Source organism: Carcharodon carcharias, chromosome 12 (genome assembly GCF_017639515.1).
Source record: "Carcharodon carcharias isolate sCarCar2 chromosome 12, sCarCar2.pri, whole genome shotgun sequence".
Lineage (NCBI taxonomy): Eukaryota > Metazoa > Chordata > Chondrichthyes > Lamniformes > Lamnidae > Carcharodon > Carcharodon carcharias.
The window spans coordinates 32,101,757-32,126,245 of NC_054478.1; the positions used below are offsets into that span (position 1 = coordinate 32,101,757).

A 24,489-nucleotide genomic window follows, 5' to 3' on the forward strand; every position below is an offset into this window, starting at 1 on the left:
ACCTTCTTATGAAGTGCCCTCCGCTCCCATTTTTTGCTTAAGATTTTAGATGTCTCATCCAAGACCTGAGGCACTCCACTCAATATCTCCCCCCCTAATTCATCCCAATGTTTTACTGTAGAATACTGCATTGTTCAATACTCCAAGAAAACAACTAGGACTTGGTCTTTAAACACATGTAGAGTCATCACTGTATATCATTCTTCTAGTCTGATAATGTATCATCTTTTCCATTTTTAGTAGATGCTGTATCCAGAGTTCTTGGTTTTTTTTTGCTTTTTAAAAAAAATTCTCACATGTAGCTAACACCATCTTTTAATGTTTTGATTGACTTCAGTGGCCTTAAATCAGAGTCACATCACAAATGCCCAGATTCTAGAATCACCTCTGGAATATAACTGCCGATTAGTTTAGTCTCACAATCCACAAACTACTTCAGCCACATTTTGGCATTTAACCCTCACCACTCCGACCTTCCCTCAATGCAAAGCCAACACAATTGGTCAAGATATACCTTCTCTTACAACAGCACATTTGTATACTCCAGGATCTTGCGTGACGCAGAGCCAGTGGACTGGATACATGCACAACAGATCAAGAACTTTCAGGAACATAATTTTTTTTTGGCAGAAAACTGCAGTACATAGCAGAACCATAACACAAAGGGAGGTGATTCAACCCATTGTATTACTGGCAGTTCTTTTCTACAGGAATCCAGACTTAATCCCACTAACCTGCTCTCTGCAGGTGGTCTTGTATCTTTTTCTTACTCCTATGCACAAGGAATAGTCTTTCCTGACTCATCATTAGAATTCAATTTTAAAAACCTCTTACATCTCCCTTAGCTTTCTCTGATCTTGTGGAAATAGCCCCAGTATCTTGAGGCTCTCATAACAATAGTTTCTCATCCCTGACTTCATACTGGTGAACGTGTGCTATATGCACCCCGCGGTTTCAATGGGCTGCAACTTCTGACTTTCTGTCAGAAAGAGATGGCCCACAGGAAATTACACTGACACTTCCGATCGCCGGAGTTGCTTGGGGCCTGCACTGAAAGACTCCTCGCAGGCTTCAATGAAGCGCAGTTCCAGCGTGTTCAAGGAGGCTTTGCCCCCTTTTTAACAGCACCAGCTACTGTAAAGCAGATAAGTTTAAAGGCCAGAGACAAGGTAAGTGGATAGGATATGGGGGGTCTGGAGGGTGGGGGAATCAGAGGGCGGGTAGGGCTGTTAGGAGTCAGATGTGGTGGGTGGGGGAACCAGAGGTCCTGGGGGGTGGGGCAGGGTCTCGTAGGTTGGCGGGGTTCATGTCGGGCCTGTGGGGGCAATTGGAGGTCGGGGGGGGGGGGAGAAAAAGAGAAGAATCCTTGTGGGGATGGTCAGGGGAGTCCTGTGGGGGGTGGGGGTTGTCACATGGGGGTCAGTCTGGGTGCTTACAATCGTTACCCAGAAATTAGGAGGTTTGAATTCTTCTAACTTTTTCTGGGATAACTATTGGTATAACCCTCAAAGTTTACGACTTAAAATCACAATTCCGCATGGTCCCCAGCAATTGTCCAAAGGAAATTTGCACTTCTGGGCAGCTGCCGTGCAAACCCTTACCTGGGAACCTCCGAGGAGGATTCCCCAGCGCATCTTTGGAGTACCCCCTAAAGACATTGGGGAGCTCGGAAGTTACAGTCCAATATCTTCTCTATAATGTATTGCCCAAAATTGTCCACAGTATTCTACCTATGGCTTAACCAATGGTGTGTACAAATTTATTACTTATTCACTTTCGTACTCTATGCCTCCATTTATAGAACTCAAAATTCCACTGGCCTTTTGTATGGCCTTATCTACTTTCAATTAGTTTTAGGGATTTTTGTACTTGAGCCCTTAAAGTATCTCTAATATTCCACATTTTACAGCTTTTCCATATTATGAGCATTACTCATATTCCTCCCAAAATATATTAACACTCAGTTACCCACAATGAATTGCAACTGCTACCTGTCAACCCAGGCTGCTAACCTAAGACATCAAGCTTTTCAGTTCTCTTAGCTATTTGCCCAACTCCTACTTTTTTTATACTCAGCAAATTGAGATTAAATTCCCTTTACCCAAGTCTAAATTATTTCTTCATACATCAAGAAAAGTGGACTCATCAATGACTCATCCGAGCACTCACATCTCCTCCAGTTTGACATACTATCATTAATCCTAACTCTGTTTATTGTCCGTCAACCAATCTTCTATGCATAGTGCTACATTTGACCTTATACCGCATGTTCAAAGTTCGCTACAAGCCTCTTGAAAATGCTTTATTGAATATCTTCTGAAAAAGTTACATCTACTGCAGTCCCTTTGTCCATTCAATAGATCACTTCTTCAAAACTTATCAATTTATCAAACATGACTTATCTTAAAAAAAAATCAATGCTGGCTGCACTCGAGTAACTCTCACATTTCTAAATGTTTAATTTTTTTTTTATTTGTTTGTTCACAGGATGTGGGCATCGCTGGCTAGGCCATTAATTATTAACCATTTCCAATTCCTTCGAGAAAGTGGTGAGTCGCTTTCTTGAACTGCTGCAGACTATGTGGTGTAGGTACAACCCACAATGCTGTAGGGAACGAAGTTTCAGGACTTTGACCCAGTGACAGTGAAGTAACGGTAATATAGTTCCAAGTCAGGATGATGTCCCCTTGGAGGGGAATTGGCAAGTGGTAGTGTTCCCCTGCCCTTCTAGAGGTTATGGGTTTGCAAGGTGCTCTCAAAGGAGCCTTGGTGAGTTACTGCAGTGCATCTTGTGGATGGTACACATTGCTGCCACTGTCTGTCGGTGGTGGAGGGAGACAACAGAACACAACAGACTTGTGAGCAAAATTCCAGCTCATCGAATAAAAGGGAAAGTAGGCGCTTGGATAAGAAATTGGCTGAGTGACAGAAAACAAAGTAGTGTTTAATGCATGTTTTTCAGATTGGTGGGAGGTTTGTAGTGGAGTTCCTCAGGGGTCAGTATTGGGACTCCTGCTCTTCCTGGTATATATCAATGACCTAGACTGCGGTGTTTGGGGCATGATTTCAAAATTTTCAGGTGATACGAAGATTGGAAACGTTGTCAACTGTGATGGGGATAGTTTTGAACTTCAAAAAGGACATAAATAAGTTGGTGGATTGGGCAGACAAGTAGCAAGTGAAGTTCAAGAGAACTTTGAGGTGATTCATTTTGGCAAGAAGAATATGGAGAGACATTGTAAAATAAAGGAGAAACTCTGAAGTAGGTGCAGGAACAAAGGGACCTCGGTGTATATGTACCGAAATCATTGAAGAAGGCAAGGCATGCTGAAGGAGCAGTTAATAAAGCATGTAATATCATAGACTTTATTAATAGGGGCATTGATTTCAAGAGGAAGGAGGTCATGTTGAACTTGTTTAAGACACTAGTTATGCCTCAGCTGGAGTGCTGTGTCCAGTTCTTAGAGCCATACTTGAGGAAGGATGGGAAGGCATTGGAGAAAGTACAGAGGAGGTTCATAAAGTTTCCAGGCGTGAAGAACTGTAGCTATGAGGGTAGATTGGAAGGGTTGGGGAGAAAAGGCGGCTGAGAGGAGAGCTGGTGGAGGTATTCATGATCCTGAAGGGTATGGATAGGGTAAATAGTGAAAAACTGTTCCCACTCAAGGAAGCATCAAGAACTAGAGGGCATAGATTCTAAATAATTGGCAAAAGGAGTAAAAGAGATGCAAAGAATTTCTTTACCCAGAGGGTGGTTGGAGTCTGGAACCAACTTCCTGAGAGGGTGTGAATGCAGGTTTGATCAAAGCATTCAGAAAGGAATTGGATAAGGCAGGGGGTGGGACTAGGTAGAATGCTCTTTCAGAGAGCCAGGGCAAACTTGATGGGCCAAATGGCCTCCTTCTGCACCGTAAAGATTCTGTGATTAAGGTGTAGGATGGGATGCCACTCAAGTGGGCTGCTTTCCCCTGGATGGCGTCACGCTTCTTGTGTGTTGTTGGAATTGCACTCATCCAAACAAATGGAGACTTGTGTCTTGTAGATGGTGGAGAGGCTTTGGGGGAGTCAGGTGAGTTACTTGCCACAGAGGTCCTAGCCTCTAACCAATCTTGTAGCCACAGTATTTATATGGCTGGTCCAGTTCAGCTCCTGGTCAATGGTAACCTCCTGGATGTTTAAAGAGGGTGATTCAACGATGGTAGTGCCACTGAATGCCAGACGAGATGGTTAGGTTCTCTCTTGTTGGAGATGGGCATTGCCTGGCACCTGTGACACGAATGTTACTTATCAGTCCAATGCCAAATGTTGTCCAGCTGCGTATGGACACAGACTGCATCAGTGTCTGAGAAGTTGCAAATTATACTGAACGTTGTGCATTCATCCTTAATATCCCCACTTCTGACCTTATGATGGCCAGGAGGTAATTGATGAAGAAGTTGAACATGGTTGGGCCTAGTGCACTATCCTCAGGAACTCCTGCAGTGATGTCCTGGGACTAAGATGATTGACCTCCAACAATCACAACCAACTCAATGGAGAATTTTGCTCCAGATTCCCACTGACTTCAGTTTTGCTAGGGCTCCTTGAAGCCTTGATGTTAAGGGCAGTCCCTCTCACATCACCTCGAGTTCAGCTTTTCTGTCCATGTTTTGATCAAAGCTGTAACGAGGTCAGGAGTGGAGTGGCTCTGGCGGAACCCAAACTGAGCATCAGTGAACAAGTTACTGCTAAGTAAATGCCCCTTGATAGCACTGTTGACAACCTCTTCCATCACTTTGCTGACGATTGAGAGTAGACTAATGGGAAGCTAATTGGATGGGTTAGATTTGTTCTGCTTTTAGTGGACAGGACATAACTGGGCAATTTTCCAGATTGTCAGGTAGATGCCAGTGTTATAGCAGTACTGGAACAGGCTCAGGGTACAGCCCTTGGTGCCACACTTGATCATCTGCTGTATTTCTGGAGCACAAATCTTCAGGGCTATTGCCGGAATGTTGTCAGTGCCTTCAGCCATTTCTTGACATCACAGGAAGTGAGTCAAATTGGCTGAAAACTGGCATCTGTGATGATGGGAACTTCAGGAAGAGGCTGATATGGATCATCCACTCGGCACTTCTTACTGAAGATGGTTGCAAAACTTTTATCGTGAATGCAGATTCCGAGAGTTTGCTCATAACTGACAACAGACTAATTGGTCTTGTTATTCAATTTATCCTTTCATTATTGAACTAGGGTGTTAAATTGTCTACTCTCTAATTCCATAAAGCAATTTGCACATTTAAAGTAGCTTGAGAAATTATGGCCAGACCCTTGACTCTCTCTTTTCTGGCTTCTTTCAACAGGCAAAAATAAGCATTGCTGGGAACAGGATTCCTCTATCTTACTGATCTGAACATCTACAATTTGATTTTGAGAAAGAGGAAAAAAAATAATTTTCAGTTTCGTCAAACTGCATATTTTTCAGTAAATTATTATTCTCACAACATGAGCCAGGGAATGCGAAAAAATTCCCACACTGAGTGTCCAACATTACCAAAACTGTGAATTGGATATACCCGCAAGGAACTGGGTCAATGCTATGGAAACTAATTTTGCATAGGACCTTGGCTCTAGGGTGGATTAAAACCTAGGTGGCAGAATTAAAGATTCTATGTTCTCAAACTCAGTACACTGCAAAGTATATTTCAGAAAAAAATTATTTGACACTATACTTGACAAAGTAATGGAAAACATCATACTTATTGCAAATTGAGTTACTGATCATAAACAATCGCTTGGTAGTACAGAACTTTAATATTACTGAAGAGAGACATGTTGCCTAAGTATTTTGTCTTGCACTCTGTTCCTGAAGTTGTTGAATTCTCCTCAGTCCCTGGATACATTTCAGTGCCTCACTCAGGTGGCTGTTTGATTTGATCAGCTAATCGTTGGGACGTACGACCGATGTAGCTGGCATCGCACCGGCACTTAAACTCAGAAGATGTTGCTCAATTGTGCAGTAGACAGAACATCTTTTTGGACTGATGACAGCATCCTGTTATTGGAAAATACCACTCACGTAGCCACTGCATAGTAGCAGCATGAAATGGCTTGCTTAACCTATTGATCAACATTTTTGAGATAATTTGCTTTTCCAGGGTATTTTGAGGTAGACCGGGCAATCTTCAGGTCTGAAAGTAGCAGTTACTGTCTCATGCACAATACATGGCGACCAATGATTTGATCAGGATAGTCATCATCCTGCAGGATATCGTGTGATGCCAGGTACTTAAGACGCATGCCCCAGCAGTTGGCTGATTGGAACATGCTGTTTGATTCATCAGCCATTTGTAACAGGCAGACCACAGATCATAATCAACCAGCCCGTGCTTGCAAAACCCAAAACAAAATGTTCACTGTTAGATGTGATTCTACAATTGGGCAGCTGAATAATCCCAAGTGTGCTAGGAGCTACGCTAACAGGCAATTTAAGGTAATTAGTTGAGCTTGTAATGTAGCTCATTTACACTTGCTAGAAGCAAAGTACATTCATACGCCAGAACCCGTTCTCTGCAAACATTAGGTATATGTTCAAGCCTTGTGCCTTTTTGAGTTATGAGCTTGGGGAGCCTATAATTCCCTGTTGTTTTCTCCTTGGCACCAGCACAGCAAATCAGAGTAAACTTGTCAAACAATCAGCATCCTTTTCTCCTGTAGTATAAATTGTTGTGATCATTTGAAATTTGGCATTTTTGCAATAATCCTACTAACTGCAAGACAAAAAGCTTCAGTAACTCATCTCTCTTTTCAGCATTATTGATCAAATATAAATTTGAACATTAGATTTCAGAATAATGTGAAAACCCAGCAGAATTAACTTGCCCATCTCCTTATGCAAGAAGTCACCTGGATATGGGAAGGAACAATTTAACCTTTGGCCTTTATTTTATATAATCTGAAGGAGAACATTAGTAAGTTATTGTAAGACAAAGAGACACATTTGCATTCAGAGAATACAGAGTGAAATTTTCACATCACTAACATCCCACTTGGATGCAGGTCAAATAATCAACGATGTGAAAATATCACTCTGTTCATGTATTAGATTATTAGACTTTAAATATTCCAAATCTTCAAAAAATCCAACTACCCAATACATGTTTTGTTCATTTAGAAGAATGGTATGTGCAGAATTCATTTTATGAAGTATAAAATATTTTTTTGATCCTTTAACAGTTCAGACATTTCAGGTTTTACAGTGTCAGCCTAACTCTGTGGTAGCACTAACCTAGTAGCAAATTGTTAATTCAGGCCCACTCTGGGATTTGAACACACAATCTGAGCTCTCACTTCAATGTATTATGGAGTGCCGCATTGTGAAGGTGCTGCCTTTCGGCTGAGATGTTATCCTGAGGCCTTATTTGCCTGTTAAGGCCGATGTGAAAGATCTCATGGCAAGGAATTCGCCGTGTCCAGACCAATATTCATTACTAAACTAACATCACCAAATAAGATTAACTGATCATATTTGTGGGATCTACTGTGTACAAATTGGTTGCTTTCAATGCAACAGTCAATTAAGCTCAAATAAATATTCATTGGTTATGAAGCACCTTGGGTAATCTTGCATTTATATTGTACCTTACAAACCCAGAAGTTTGTTTCTTTAATTTTTAAACAATGCTATCAGAGAATTGGATAACTCTAGAAGAATTAACATGGCAATATGTTCTTATTTTCAGTACGCTGTTGCTTGTCACTACTCCTACCAAAAGATCTGCTGCCATGGTCAGTCACATTCTCCTGTCTTGCGGCATCCTCATATATCCACTGTAGCTTGCCTGATTCCGCTGTGAACTTCATCATCCAATTATGCCTACATCGACCCCTCCTTCTGCTGCTCTCCACTTTGCTGTCAAGAAGGGATCTATGTAGCTTTTCAGTTCAAATCACATGTCCAAAATAATGACATTTGCTTTTCTGGATGTCACTTTTTAAAAGTTCTTTTCAGTATACCAATGCATTATACCTAGTATGAGATATTGCAAAACTCAACCCGTTATTAAAATATTCAGGGTGGAGTTTTCTGAGCCCGCTGGCAGCTGGTGAGATAGGTAGTGTGTGCGGGAAAACATGGCGTGAGCTACTGCATGACGGTGTAAAGGCAGGTCGCAACTGTCTGCTCGGCCCTCTGGCGGCAAGCCGCGTTTCCTGCCATTGGTCAGGGAAGCTAATTGTAATACACTAGCATATGACAAAAGGCCATCCCGCCAGCTCTTGGAACCCCGCTGTATCATCTGTCCACATTGGCAGGAAAGCACGTCGACATGTTTCACAACACCAAGCGGGTGACATACACCTGGCGGCCTTCATTTTGGGAGAACCGAGTTGAGTTGGCAACAGCGTTCTCCACAGCTCACCTGTTGTTTATAGGCCTCAGGGGCGCCGGGGGCAACTGATGCTTGGCCCCGGAGGCAAGTGCTGGGTGGGGGGGTGGGGGATGGTGTCCGTGGGCAAGTGAGGGCCAGACTTGGAGGTGAGTGTTTGTGGGGGGGCAGGAAGTGCTGCCCTGGTGCTACATCCCGTACACAGGCAATCGAGGTGGGGGGGCAGGGTAAGCGAGGGGAGTGGCCCTGCATTAGGGACACCTGTATAAACTGACCATGCCTCTGCAACTAAGACAGATCAGGCACAGCCACAGTGATACGATTGGGGCCAGGATCCTAGCCTGCCCACCCGTGCAAGCAACGTGGAGGCACCAAAGAACCACCAGGCGCTCCATAGTTTACGCACTGCTATCCCTGCCAGCACAGACTTTAAGTCTGCCACCATTTTATTGGACCACGGAGCAGTCGGACTGCACACAATGTACAATCTCCTTGCCAAGCTTTCCATGTAGCAGTCACCGCTGGAGGGGCTCATAGCCCGGTTGGTGACATTGCTACCCTTTCTGCGGGGGGTATAGCAAATTCCGTCAGGCCTCCAAAGCATCCAGCAGTTGCTCGAGGGACCCGTCGCTGTTGAAGTGAGGGGCAGCAGTCTTTTTGCCTTTGCTGGCCATGTCTCCCGGACAGCGGTAGTGAGCCGGTGACGATGAGTGCTTTGCTGGAGGCTGCCTTTTAAAGATGGCGGCCAGTGTGATGCAACAGCGGGGTGATGGTGAACCGGTAAATGACAGCCCGCCTGCCACGGAAATGGCGTGTTTCCCAGGAATGCATAAATAATGAGGCGGGCTCGGGAAGTTATGGTGTGAAACTCGCCATTTTTGTCGGTGGGTAGGACTCATTTTACCCACCCACTACCGCACTTAGTGCAATTCTGAGAAAGTTCCACCCTCAGTGAACTGTCTAAGCTCGAGAAGACCCACTCGACTTCACTATTGTAGCCAACTTCTAGACCAGAATTCACAGGCTCAAATGCCTTCAGCACTTCTATATTTGCTGTTTCTTTTTAAGCAAAGGTCAAAATTAAATTTCAGGATTTCGTGCACAGCATGTCTCCTGATGACCTACATCAGGAAGATGGCACTAATGCTCAACCCAGAAAAGTTAACCAATTTAATCGCTGTAATTCAGGGTTTCATAAGAAATAGGGTTAGGAGTAAAACATTCGACCCTGCTCTGCCATTCAATAAGATCCTGGCTCATGGGCTTGCGTTTCGAATTCCACATTCTCATCTACCCCCGATAACCTTTGATTCCCTTGCCTAACAAGAATCTATCTACCTCTGCCTTAAAAATATCCAATGACCCCGCCTTCATCACCTTCTGTTCCAAAGTCGCATAACCCTCAGAGAAATAAAATCCTCATTTCTGTTCTGAAAGGGCGACCCTTAATTTTAAACATAACGTCTAAGCTGGGGCCCTTCTCAGTTCACCCATCCAGAAAAAGAAGAAAAACTCTTCCTTCGTCGGCATTCATCTATTTAAGTCCCATGGCTCTGTATAGCTACATGTTTAAATAAAGCTCCAATTCTTGGGGGGGGGGGGGGGGTGTACATTTGGAAATTAGTGTGGGCGGCTAGCATTAAGTCAGTTAACTCTAATTATATGTATAAAATTCAATGCAGTAGAAATAAATCCTCAGCAAATGAAAACATTAAACAAGTGGGCTGGTAGAGCAGTAAAATTCTCAAATAAAACATTCAGCCACACTAAATTCCTGAACTGGGCACCTTTGATCAATCGCGTATATTCACATGTTCAGCTACATTAGAACTTTGGGTCACTGCATGACCAAATCTTGGGAATACTTTCTATATTAAAACTTGCTCCTTGTAAGCGTTAATGATAGATTTGCAGCTGTACTTGTAAGCTGTCCATAACCCAGAAGTGGCCCATCCTTGTTTGTATCTCCTGGGCAACAGGACTGTGCATCATGAGGGAATTCTGCCAGACAACTTGAAAAGCCCTTGTTGAGTTCAACTGAATATATTATTGCCATCTCAATTTTAAAAACCATTAAGGAAATTCTGCTGAAACAGCTGATGAATTGCTAACCCTTAGAAATATATTCATGTGCAAAAAATTCTGCACATTCTCAAATTTCATTCTGTGAATAATTGTAAGTTCAAATTTGCATTCTAACTTGGGGAGGCACTGTTCACAATCCCGCCAGAATCTTCACGCCTTAAGCCGTTGCCAGGATCCATTCAACCCTGAACAAAGTTTCAAATCTCACAACCAATTCATTACCAAACTTACCAATTCATTTCCATCCTTACTTCTCTATCATCAACAGTGAAACCATTGTTCACAGCTGTCACTTCCAGCCTTTGATCCTCCATCATTCTACTGGTTTGGGCTAATTAGTAAGTTTGCAGACGACACTAAAGTTGGAGGAGTTGCAGATAGTGAAGAGGATTGTCAAAGGATACAACGGGATATAGATCGGTTAGAGACTTGGGCGGAGAAATGGCAGATGGAGTTTAATCCAGACAAATGCGAGGTAATGCATTTTGGAAGGTCTAATACAGGCAGGAATTACATAGTAAATGGCAGAACCCTTAAGTGCATTGACGGGCAGAGGGATCTGGGTGTACAGGTTCATAGGTCACTGAAAGTAGCCACGCAGGTGGATAAGGTAGTCAGGAAGGCATATGGCATGCTTGCCTTCATTGGCAGGGGTATTGAGTATAAAAGCTGAGAGGTCATGCTGCAGCTGTATAGAACCTTGGTTAGTCCACACTTGGAATATTGTGTGCAATTCTGGTCGCCACATTCCCAGAAGGATATGGAGGCATTGGAGAGGGTGCAGAGGAGGTTTACCAGGATGCTGCCTGGTCTGGAGGTTATTAGCTATGAGGAGAGGTTGGAGAAACTCGGATTGTTCTCATTAGAGCGACGGAGATTGAGGGGCGACATGATAGAAGTTTACAAAATTGAGTGGCATGGACAGAGTAGATAGTCAGAAGCTTTTTCCCAGGATGGAAGAGTCAATTATTAGGGGACATAGATTTAAGGTGAGAGGAGAAAACTATAGAGGAGATGTACGGGGCAGGTTTTTTACGCAGAGGGTAGTGAGTGTCCGGAACTCGCTGCCAGAGGTGGTCAGTGGACGCAGGTACGATAGTGGTGTTTAAGAGGCAGCTTGACAAATACATGAATTGGATGGGAATAGAGGGATACGAACCCCGGAAGTGCAAAATGTTTTAGTTGACGGGCAACATGATCGGCGCAGGCTTGGAGGGCCGAAGGGCCTGTTCCTGTGCTGAACTTCTTTTTGTTCTTTGGTGGCTTCCCAAACTCTAGCATACACCAAATATCAAGCCCCCTCACCTATAATGTCTCAGACTGCATCTCAGTGTAATTCTCCCCCTGCCTTCCCTTTCTTCAACTTCCAGGCCTCAATTTATGGTACCAAAATAGTTAACACTGCACACTATAGGTGGTTAGGATCGTAAATACACTTCAGAAAAAATGTGATCAAGTGCTTTTACTGTGCAAGTTATAGCACATATGCATACTTTGACACGGCCTAACATTCATGTACAAAAAGAATGAAGCAACAAATTCACAATAACTACATCACTTTTACGTACACAAATGCAGACACTTTCATTATAAAAAATGTCAGCTATTTTCACCATGAATATAAACCACAGCAGTTACTAACAGACAACTTTTTGATTTGTTTACCACTAGTTACACAAGGTTGGCAGGAACAATACAATTGTGGTGAACTTCTCCGTGACCTACAGTAGTTTTTTCAGTGACCAATACTACTTATTTTCAGATGAAGTGTTCCATTTTGTTATTGGGTTTCTATTAACACAGAGGTTCCTCAAACTAGCAGTATTACATTGTAGCCAAAAGTTAATAATGCTAATTTATTCAAGAACCATGCTTTTAAAATGTGCAATAAGCCAGAAATACCAATGTTAATAGCATTAAGACAATAGTACTTATCAGCAGATCTGTTTATGTCCTCACAAAAAAAAAACATGTAAAATAAGTTATTTTAAAAAAAAGCTCATGCAGGAACAATGAAACAGGAATTAGAAATGTCATTTTAGTGAGTGCAGTTTTGAAATGATGTAATGGAGTGGTAGTGGAAAGTTTCGTGCACGCGATGGGTTACCAATGAAAAAAAATATTTGATTGAGGGAAAAGAAAGAGATACATTATAATTTTGGTGTATGCATTTGCTTTATGCCCTTTTCAGGATGTTTTGGAGCTTGATGAGTCCCTGGAAACACCCAGCTCCAGGAAATTTGTTTAAAGCCCACAGGAAAACTGGTTCCTTTACAGTCAGTTTTTGTCAAGTACTCTTGATTCTTCTCATTTTTAAAACATGTTCACTTTCATTCAACATTACTGGGTTGCAAACAATGGTATTTGCATTATTTATTGCAGAAATCACTTTGCGGGTACGGCAAGAGCTCCAGTACCATAGGATAATATGCTGTATAACATTTGGACTGAATCGTACGAAGGGAAGGACATGACACAGGATCTGGTACTTTGTATAGGTTTGCATAGATTCATTTCTTACATGAAATTACCAAGGTTGTCCCCCACCCCCCCTCAAATTCCATTGTGGCGGTGGGCAGTCAGAAATAAGGAAAAGGTGGGACCCGGATACAAAATTACTGACACAAAAATGATCTTCACAGGACAGATCTTAGGAAACCACATATAGCTGCTATTCAAAATCAGCAAGGTGAGGGAGCAACAAATGGAATAAAAATGAAATGAGAAAAGAAAGTTTGAAGAAGGTATTTATGACTCATTATGCATTTGAAGGCCATAAAGAGAAGGAACTGCCAGGAAATTGATGGGATTTTATTTATTATTTTTATAACAGATTTTACCTAGGAACTAGAAATACATCATAAACTTGCAATGGATAATTAAAAAATGATAATTTATTACCTTGGGGAAAGGCCACCATGCGAACAATTTGTGGGAGAAGTAAGAGGGCTTGTTCGGCTGCTGGAGTGTCGTGAAGGTGTGCGTCCCATTGTGTTGCTAGGTGAACTCTGCATGAAGAACGGAAAATCTAATGAGATATGAATCATTATGCACTTCCACTTATATTAGCTAAAATAACCAGAAAATGAGCAACACTTATAAATTGCAATAACTGAGTTACAATTAATCACAAAAGTCTTCAGATCAAAATATCTGAACAAAACAAAATGGGAAAGTCAGAAATATGTGTCAGACACCAATGTCAATTTTAAGGCTGTAACCTAATCTTGTTTTGACTTCAGAAGATGATCACGAAATGATCTGAGCCCAAAAACGCAGCCTTCAGAACACAGAAACATCAGTTGGCCATTTAGTCCATCAGCCTGTTTCAACATTCAATTGCGGCTCTGTGACCCAATTCCAATCTCTGACACCTTAATACCTTGGGTTAACAGAAATCTATCAATCTCAGATTTAAAATTAATAATTGACCGAGCATTAACAGCCATTGGTGGAAGAGAGTTCACAACTTTTACCGCCCTTGTGTAAAAATGTTTCTTAACTTCACACTTTGAAAGACCTGGTTCTAACTTTAAAGTTATGTGCTGTAGTCCTAGATCCTTCAAACAGCAGGAATAGTTTATCAATAGTTTATCTCCAAGTACTCTATTTGTTTCCCTTAATATCTTGAAAACTTCAACTAAATCACCCCTTAGCCTTCTAAATTCCAGCAAATGAAACCCTTTGTGTAAGCACTCCTTATAATTTAATCCTTGGAGTCCAGGTATCATTCCAGTAAATCTATATTGCACTTCCTCTGAAGCGAATATTTCCTTTCTAAGGTGTGGTGTACAGAACTGAACATAGTACCAGGTGTGGTCCAACTTATGTAGCTGTGGCTTAAAATTCACTCTTAATTCTATTATTGTACATGGCATGATTGGAAGAAGACAGATATATAGATTGGTGAAACAAATACCTTACATATATCTAAAGTTTGAGATGAAGAAATCGAATAGGATTTTAGAATCACAAATTTCTTTTCCCCTTCCATTTATAGCGCTAACGCATGTCAGGTTCTTTTTACCAAAACAGATAAGTACCATAATTCCAATAATGGAGGTTTTTACTGCAGGTAGAAATTACAACCATGCCACTCGTTCAGTTGACAAAGTAAGGCTGTTGCACTTTTAAAAAAATTTGCTCCTGTGATATGGACAACGCAGGCAGGCTGTGTTTAACGTGCATCCCCAGGTGCCCTGAGGTATTCGGAGTCAAGTATGTAGCATGGGATTGCCGTCACATGCCAGGCCAGGTACTCTAAGGACATTAGTGAACCAGGTTGGTTTTTGTAACAATATGTCAGTTCTTTTATTAGCCCCAAAATTCAGATTTATTGAATTCCATTCCTCAACTTGCTATTTTGGGAATTTTAACTCATGACATCCAAGTTGCTAATCCAGTGCCACAACCACAACACTACCATACCCGGTTATTTTCAGTAATGCACATTATCTTTCCATTATAATTGAAAGGTTGCATTAAAAAATGGTAGGAGCCAAGTACCACACTAGTGTTGCTAGAGTTCTTCAAGTGATTGTGAAGGAGCTTGGTGGCACCATCTTGGAATGTTTTTGGCAAGGCACCAAGTAACATAGTGAATTCAGGAGTATTCAGCTCAAACAGAGAAATCAGCACGACCTGCGCAGCCTGTAGAAAACAGAAAGAAACATTGATTAACAACAAAAGGAAACTAAAATGACTCATTAAAAATTCTGGCCACTCCCATTAACCCAAGAGCAACATCTAAGCAGTCCCATTGGAAATCAGTCACCCAATGGAAACCTTGGATGCCCTTTATCAGCATTTGCTGCACTATTTGAAGGCTATTGGCTTCTCTTTAAAAAAAAGTTGCAGCAGATTGTGTTCTGGTTACTGTATCTAGGCTCAGCATTTCAAAACAGGCATGGTCATATATTCTGGACACTGCATCTGTGCTCAGCATTTCAAAGGGGCATGGTTATGAATATTTGGGTTACAAGCTACAAACTACTAAACATCAACTATATAGCAGACTGCAAGATTGCCATTTTCCCAACAGCATTATGCTTTAGAGTCCAACTAGTTCAGTACTCAAAAGTTTGCAGCTTAAACTCAAACAGCATTACTGAAATCAGTCACATGGGCGTGTAGTCTGCTGTCATGTTCTGAAACAGACTGTTCTAAGCTGTTTCCATTTTTTAAGCTGTATTCCCAGCAGCACAACAATGACACTTAGATCAGCCAATTATATGACATTCTATTGATTAATTTGTGTTTAAAATTAAACTGTCAGTGTTTGGTATTTTCTTGTGTGTGTTTTTTTCAAATAAGTCGGTGGGGTGGGAGGAAGATGATGTTGGAGAGGACAAACATTAAGAACATTGGTAAAACAAATGAACTACACACTTCCAGAATTTCAATGGAAATAACATTCTACAATTGTACTTGCTGCTTTTATTTATGCCAAAGAATATGATGGGTGTATCATAAAACCTAGCAGAACATGCCATGTAATCTACAGATAATCAGAGCACAGGAGGTGGTTATTGAGCACATTGTGCCTGTTCTGGCTCTTAGTTATCCATTAGACACACTCTTGTGCTTCTTTGCCATAGACTTGCAATTTTTTTTGTTTAGGTATTTAGCCAATTCCCTTTAGAAGTCGTTATTGAATCTGCTTCCAGCACCCTTTCTGACTATCCCTGATCATGATTCACTGATTAATTCTTTTTCCAGTTCCAGTTTCTCTGGTTCTTTTAGCAATTATCTGAAATCTGTGTCCTCTGATTACTAACCCTTCTGCCACTGGAAACAGTTCCTCCTTATTTACTCTATCAAGGCCATACATGATGTTGGACACCTCTTTAAAAAAAATCTCTTCTTACATTTCTCTGCTCTTAGCAGAACACTACCAGCTTCTCTAATCTCTTCAGGTATTGAAGACATTTATCTCTGGTGCCATTTGGAGTAATTCTCCTTTACATCCTCAATAAGGTCTCAACACCCTTCCTAAAATATGGTGTCCATAATTGGGCACAATACTCCATCTGGGTCGTAATCAGTGTTTAATAAAGATTTAGCCTAACTTGCTTGCTTTTATACCCTATGACTCTACTCATAAATCCAAGGATCCGTATGCCTTTTTAACAGCCTTCTCAATTCCTCGTATCACCTTCAATGATTGGAGTACATACAACGCCAGGTCTCTGTTCCCGCACACCCTTTAAAATTGCACCATTTAGTTCATACTGCCCCTCCTTAATTTGCCTATGAAAACAACTCAACCTCGCACTTGTCTGTTAAGTTTCACTTGCCATGTGTCTAACTAGTCTGTCTATATCCTCCTGAAGTCTATTACTATCCTCCTCATTGGTTTGCATCATCTGCATGCTTTGAAATTATTGCCTGTGACCCAAGTCCAGGTTATTATATATATCAAAAAGAACAGTGGGTTATAACACCTGGGGGACACAACTGCACACTTCCCTCCTGTCTTAAAAACAACCACTCACCAATACGCTGTCCCTCATCCAATTTCATATCCATGCAGCCACTTCTTCTCTAACCCCATGACCTTCAATTTTGTTAACAAGTTTATAATGTGGCAATTCATTCAAGATAGCAACAACTTTTAATATTCAATTAACTCAGGAGCCGTGCATGTCAGAACAGCTAAACAGATTTTAAGTTACCAGAATAATAAACTTATGCAGTGCAAATGCATAAATCTGCTAGAAATGCGCTGAAATAAAAAGTTAATATTCTGTTAGAATTAATAAACAGAGTGGTGCATCCAACTAAAGTGGACAATGTTATAAGTTGAGATGTATTACAGTCACATTATCCACAAAATGCTTATACATTTTAGATAAAATTTAACATACAAGAATAGGTTTACTACAAGCTTGCTGGGACCAATCCAATTTGCATTGATATCAAAGAATACATTTCAAGTTCCAAAGAAACACATATTTAAGAACTGTGTTAATGCACTTTTAGATCCATTAGTTAACAGATGAGCATGCATTCCAACACTACAAGCAGCAGTCCTCATGTCAGGGCCAATGCTGTATGTTACTTATTAACACTGCAAAGAAAAGGCAAACCTTATTCCCAGAGACCACCACCTGTGTGTTGTATAGTTATGGGAAGACAACTGCCGTTGGCAATACAGTAGAGTGAACAAACACATGGTTGTTACACAGAAATAGATGTCAGTCAGGCCAAGACCCTTGTGCAGCCAAGTTAAAAAAAGAGCCAATGATACAGGGAAAAAAGCAACTTGAGATTAGTAGGTGCAACATTTTTCTACCTGTTTACACTTTTCTTCCAGGCCAATTTCACCAGGCCCAGAGGTACTCGAACAGGACCTGGCCAACACCTCATCACTCAACCAACTATGCACAGTCTGGGTTTGACAGGTGGGAAGGGTATTAGAAAAATTTCAGTATACAATAAACAGCAGTTGCATGATTAACAAACTTATATAAAGCTGACAAGCCACAACAGAAAATGACTAGTTATGTTTGCAACAGAGAGATGCTGGCTTTTGTTTTACTTAGATTGTCACCTCACAGCTGCCAATTTGCTGTTTTCTTCACTCCGTATGTATTTTAAAAAGCTAATCATTTACTTGATTGTAGGAAAGAAATTAAGTTTCAGTGGCATCTCAAAAGACAAAGGAATACCACAATCTTGTTGCCCATCAATGCAGAACAGCCTGATGCGTGTACAAAAAAATGTTATGTGTTTTACAACTCTCAGTTGCAACACTTAGACATGGCCTAGATCCTACAACGTCTAAAATTTTGCACTTTTGAAGTCCGCTTCTTAGTCTGATGAAGAGTTATGTTTTCAATGTTACATGTACAATGAACCAACAGTAGAATAATATTACAAGCAAACAAACCTAAAATATAACAAACCAAATGATACTTGTCCCTTGAATCTGTAAGGAATTTTAAAAAAACATTAAAAATATTGTTGTGCTTTTGACCAAAGACTTTGGAATGATGAATGTAAGTTATGGAATCATACAGCTCATGGAATGTGGGGAGGCGGTGGCATAGTGGTATTGTCACTGGACTAGTATCCCAATGACCCAGGGTAATGCTCTGGGAATCTGGGTTTGAATCTTACCACAGCAGATGGTGAAATTTGAATCTAATAAAAATCTGGAATTCAAAGTCTGATTATGACCTCGAAACCAGTGTCAACTGTTGTAAAAACCCATCTGGTTCACTAATGTCCTTTAGGTGAGGAAATCTGTTGTCCTTACCTGGTTGGGCCTACATGTGACCTCTAAACAAGGTCAGTTAGGAAGGCAATAAATGCTGGCCTAGCCACAGACACCCACATCCCATGAACAAATAAAAAAAAAAGGAACATTCAAGTGGATGGTGATAGTAAAGATTCTGCAGGTAATATCTGTTTTAAATAAAACAAACAAGATGGTTCAAATGGTCTCCTTCTGTGCTGTACCATTCTATGAATTAGACAATTTCTATTTATTGAACTTACAGTGTGCAAACAAATTTCCACATATTTATGCAGAATAGAACAAAAAGGTGCGATATGAGGTATAACTCTGAGTCAGCTACAGCATGACCTGGGAATTTTAGACCTCAATTATACTAGGTCAAAGGAACAGATGCACAGCATTTTGTTGTTGAATATGGTGTAGCTCACTGTTTCTGAGGCTGGAACATAACTGTTTGGTCTTGCATTGGGTTAATCTGCGGAATTATAAGTAATTCTCTTTCCTAAAGAAAAGGAAGCACTTTCCTGTGACACCATTTTCTTCTAACTGAAAAGAGCTTACCATCCAATTAGTTATTTTCAATCAAGATATACAACAGCAATACAGGTGGTCACCAAGAATATCTCCCCAATTTTGTACTCATGTTATAAAAGGCCTTCAGCGTATATATTAATATTTCTATCGCAAATACTTTATGTATTCTGAATTTTTGCAAAACAAGTCTAAAGCAATTCCACAATATAGGTTTACATTTTAAATAAAACCTCTTGATGAAATAATGCACTTTAGTTTGAAAGTGTAAAAATGCATTTTACATTGTATTAATTCCAAAACTGCTCATTGGCCAATTCATTGAAATGGCACTTTGGTGAAAGAGGATATTCTTTAAGCATGATCACCTCTTTTGGATCCTTTGAAAAATTTATTAATGGAGCACTGCATGCCAAAAATGAAAAAAAAAAATCAAAGAATTCCTCTGTCCAATATGAATGAACGACATTTCTGGAAATTTTGTTGACTTCAGACGAAAGGGTTGATGAAGTACGTTCACTAAAATCAACTAATTGATACATAGTAAATAACTGCACTGGCTGTTATGATGAGATAAATTGGACAACAACTTCTGGCAGCCAAATGTGGAGTTAAATATGCAAATCTGGAAGCTGCCATCAGAGACACCCAGCTCCTCCACAGGATTGTGCTGGTATAGTCCTCGCCCATAGACTCGCACTAAAATCAATGCAACAGAGTGAATTTAGAGTACCTGACCACTAGTTCCGCACTAAGCAACAGCTAAAAATATTAGTGCTAGTGCATTGAGGAGTAAGGAGATTTTTAAAATGATAAATGATCATTACAATTTAACAACCTCTTTGGCCCTGAAAACTTATTTTTACAAATGTGCGGACTCATTCCCTCAGAAGAAAATTAGTGCTAGAGATTTAAAGCAAAACAAAAACCAAAATAATTTTCCCACTTTTTCTATCTTATCGCTCCTGCTTAATTCCATCTGCACTTCCTGATTATTATTTTACTTTCTGTACATCACTTAAATCTAATCTACATTTTCCGCTTTATATATCCTGGTTTAGGCTCGTGTGCAAAGTTTTATTGACCTGTGCAGGGAATGTGTCAGTGAGAAAGTCACATGTAAACCACAACTTGGGGTTCCCACACATACTATAGTGCTCTAATGCCACAACAGGTTACTGGTATCACTGATTGACAGGCTGGGCCTCCATTCAGGTGGGAAGCTGGTTAGTGACAGCTACAGCAGCAGGCAAACCAATTTCAGGGGCAGGAGTTGATCGGGTTGGCAGAGTCAATTGAGTGCGCTGGCAATCAGGGGTGGGGGATGGAGTTCAGTGATCGCCGGGACAGGAAGGAAGGGTGGCAGGGTGGGATGGATGGCCTTATGGTGTTGAGAGATCAGGGCCTGGCAGTGGGACAAAACTGCAATTCCCTTGGTGAGTACTGCAACTGCAGGAAGGCATCTGGATCCAGGAGGCTTTTGCCTCAATGACGTTGTCAGGTTTCTCACCAGTCGGGAAACCCGGCCGACAGCAAAGTTTAAAATCTGCACGCCAATGAGGCTCACAGCCCCATTATCATGTTTCAAGTTCCAACTAGCCTCCTCGGATCAAGTTGGTTGTCTACCCAAATTCCAACTTCAGTGAAAGCTGCAAATGGATTTGGGTCAGAAAACAGATTTTTGAGACTAATTCCCCCTCAGCCAACCCAAACCCAGCCATTCTTTTTGGGGTTAAAATTCGGCTCTGATTGTCACACTAAGGATTCCTTGATATGCCCTGTAGAGGGAGTCACGTTGAAACAGACACCAGATTAGAGCAAATTTGCACTCTACAGCCCAGGTTTGTGGGTGGCTGTCTGCAAAGTGAACAGTGAATGATGTTCCGTTGATGCTGACTACAAAAATCTGGGTCTTTAAATTTTAAATCCTTGCCTTACCCTTCAAGTTCTCCAGGGCCTCATCTCATTTCTGTACCTTATACCTTTCCTGTTTTTTTTTACTTTTTGGACTATCATTTTATATACGTGCCAGCTGGCAAGAGTTTTAAATCTGTAACTCCCTTTCCAAAACTCTTACCTTCTCTAAATCCCTTAAAAAAAATTTTGTAACTGCCAAATGCTTGACCAAGCCACAGATCATTCCCCGAACCGCTTCCACCATGGGTCGGCATTTATTTCTCTAACTTTTCTCTCTTGTGAAGGATCTTGCAATCCTTCTTGCAATAAAAAAATATAGAAACACAACTTGCCATTGTTGGAGTAGTGAACACAAAATGTTAAAAGGGAGTCATTCAGAAAAAGGTGCAGTTCAATAAGGTCATGATATTCAGAACTTGGTGCTTCAGGGACTTTCAGCAAACATGGCTGTGAAGTCAGCTACAGAAAGCAGCGTTCTCACTGTAAACATCAAGCTGATTTGTAAATCATGCTGCCATAAACACTTGTTCATATAAACAAAAAATACCTGATAAATGTTAAAGTTTAAAAAATAAATGTTAAGACTAATACTACTTACAGGAAACAAATACTTAAAGGTTTTCAATTTGACAAGGTTACTTGGCATGCATATACTCTGCTATAAAATCTAATCACTACCACCAAAATATAAATTATTATTTCACTACAAAGAGTATGTTTACAAACATAAGGCAGATCTCCAATGGCACTGAACAATAAACTTGTCCTATCATGGATGGCATAACACTGGGGCCAGTGACAGAACAAGTCAGAAGTTCATCTTATAATATGGTATTGAGATTTTCCTCTGATACTTTGCAGAGTAAGTTAAATGATATTGAAGGGCTCAGCAGTGCTGAGTATGCCTGCAGAAATAGGGGCAGGTCTATTGAAACAAATGAGTGTTCCAGGTCAGTTGAATGAATGGGTTGGTCAGGATTTTTTTGCCCCCAATCAACCAGGGCATTTCCTTCCAAGGCTGAACAGCAGTCCCAAACATTGAAGACAAAATTTGGACATTTTTACGGATGGCCTTTAATATGAACCTCAGACAAGTGAGCCTTGATTTTTGTATTAAAAATAAAATCTGGAACTTAAACATTTTAAAAGTAATGGTTGTAAAAGCGAAACTTCCTTACAGTGTCTCTTAGAAGAAAGTGCATAGTGGATATAATTTGGAAAAGTAACTATACAACTTATGACGGGAGGATTGATATAGTTTACCTTACTTTGTTATAGGTATGTGCTACCCAAAAGCGGGTGGTAAAAAAGATGACAGGTGTGACAAAACCACGGCACAGGAATTTAGGTACCTCCAGGAAGTGGACACAGTTGCAGATTTTAATATGCAGAGAGAGAGAGAGAGAGAGAGAGAGAGAGTGTGTGTGTGTGTGTGTATGTATATATATATATATATATATATACACACACACACACACACATACATACATACACACATATATGTAAATATTAGAAAACAAAGTTCCAGTCAACTTTTCCATTATAAATTCCTATGCCTTGTCAACTTATGCTATAATGGCGCACTAAGACAAATTTATATTGGCAGTCCCTAGGAATTTAGAATGCTAAGGAAAGAATGTATAATTTTAAAATTGGACTGAAGTACATTTGCACATCCTGATCCAATTATCTGTATCTCCTAGCTTTGAATCTCGCTTCACCTGAAACCACACCAGGTCTGGGTTCCCTGTGTGCAATATCGTGAGAGATTGCCTAGTGTGCATGTATATCTACACATACATTTTTTTGGATATGCCATTAAGGGTCCAGTTTACTGTTTTTAAGGAACATCGTGTTAAGTCATGGTGGGTAATTGAATCTTCTATAGGAGATATATAAAATCTCTTACACAAAGCAATTTTAAGGTTTAAAGTTTCACCCTTTTGGCAGGCAACAATTCTACTGAATTTTTTTCTTTTACACAAATGCATAAAATCATTCTACTGCAAATAGGGTAAACCATTAACCCTCATACTTCTAACTTGCAGGGAAATTCTAGTTCCCTGGACCAGCCTTTTCTTGAAGCCCCCATAATACAGAGGGGTAAAAATAACCAGTCATGGACCTTCTTGAAGGCAGATCTGAACCATATTAGGGTAGATTGACTCAATGGGCTTCCTCTCATTTCTGCATTTATAGGTTAATGCTCAGTACATCTTGTGCAAAGCATATCCTTGAATTAAAATATAACATTTTTTAAAACTATGATTTTCACACTGGCAATCATAAAATGTTATAGCATATAGTGCTTCTTGTCGGATTTCCTCCATGTCTAAATTTTCATATTAAAAATAAATTATTTTTATTCAATAACATTATGGACCCCGATTCCATCACTGTCTCTGGTCGGACATTCCGTGCTCTAACAACTCTCTGCGTAAACAAAAACTCCCACTCGTTCCATTTAATCTTGTCATGATCTTAAATTCACTGATTCAGCAATCAGTGAAAATAGCTTTTACTTCATTAATGCCTCTCAATTTTGAATATGTCCATCAGATTTCCTCCTAATCTCCGGTGTTCTAATGAAAATAAGTTATCTGTTAGATAAATTCAAGCTTATCTCCAAAATTTTAACAAATTTCTTGTATACATACAGTATGGCTGTGACACACTTCCTAAAGTAAAATTGAACACAGCAAACCAGAAAGTGAATGTACTAATTAACCTTTTTTTTTTGTAAATCTTAGTAAGTTAAATAAAGATTGGGACATAGAGACTAGGAGCAGAAATATTAAAAACATTATTTTTACTTTAAAAACTTTTTCTTTTATCATAAGGGAAAAAAATTGGCATTACACAAACAAAATTAATTTTTCTGGGCTGGAGAGGTTGTTCAGCTTGATATTATGGGCAGAATTTTTCAGTCAGCATGCGGGGGCAGGCCCAACATGCCGACGCGTAAAATGACGTGCAATGACGTCAGGTATGCTGTCTCGCAATGTCTCGTTTGGCAAATGCATGTCAGAGTCGGCTGCGCACCTGACAATATGTAAACATCCTATTAAGGAAGTAACTAATGTAATTGTTAATGATGCCCATACAACCTTAAGGTTATGGGCAGGTGAAAAGGCCAAGTAGCCTTCACATTTTTTTAGGAAACCTCATCCACGAGCGGGATGAGATTTCCTAAAGCTTATATTCATTAAATAAATAATTTTTCCTACATATAAAAACATGTCACATAAAGGGACATGTTTAAATACATTTTTAATCCATTTATTCATTAATTACAATAGCAATAATCTCCGAGGGAGCTCTGTGCCTCAGGGAGATTGAAGGGCTCTT

The 24,489-nt window shown here is 40.3% G+C and overlaps 1 protein-coding gene across 9 annotated transcripts in view; it reads right to left on the reverse strand.

Annotated features, from left to right (window-relative positions):
* clasp1a (cytoplasmic linker associated protein 1a) overlaps positions 1-24,489 on the reverse strand; it is a 307,929-nt gene that overhangs the window by 45,295 nt on the left and 238,145 nt on the right. For 7 of the 9 annotated variants that reach the window (XM_041201534.1, XM_041201539.1, XM_041201538.1 and 4 more), the window contains 3 exons: positions 17,746-17,841; positions 14,958-15,101; positions 13,353-13,459 (listed from right to left, as the gene is read on the reverse strand). In XM_041201534.1, coding sequence (XP_041057468.1) covers positions 13,353-13,459; positions 14,958-15,101; positions 17,746-17,841 — 347 coding nt within the window. The remainder of the gene's footprint in view (positions 1-13,352; positions 13,460-14,957; positions 15,102-17,745; positions 17,842-24,489) is intronic. The other 2 variants (XM_041201541.1, XM_041201540.1) reach the window with 1 other exon arrangement.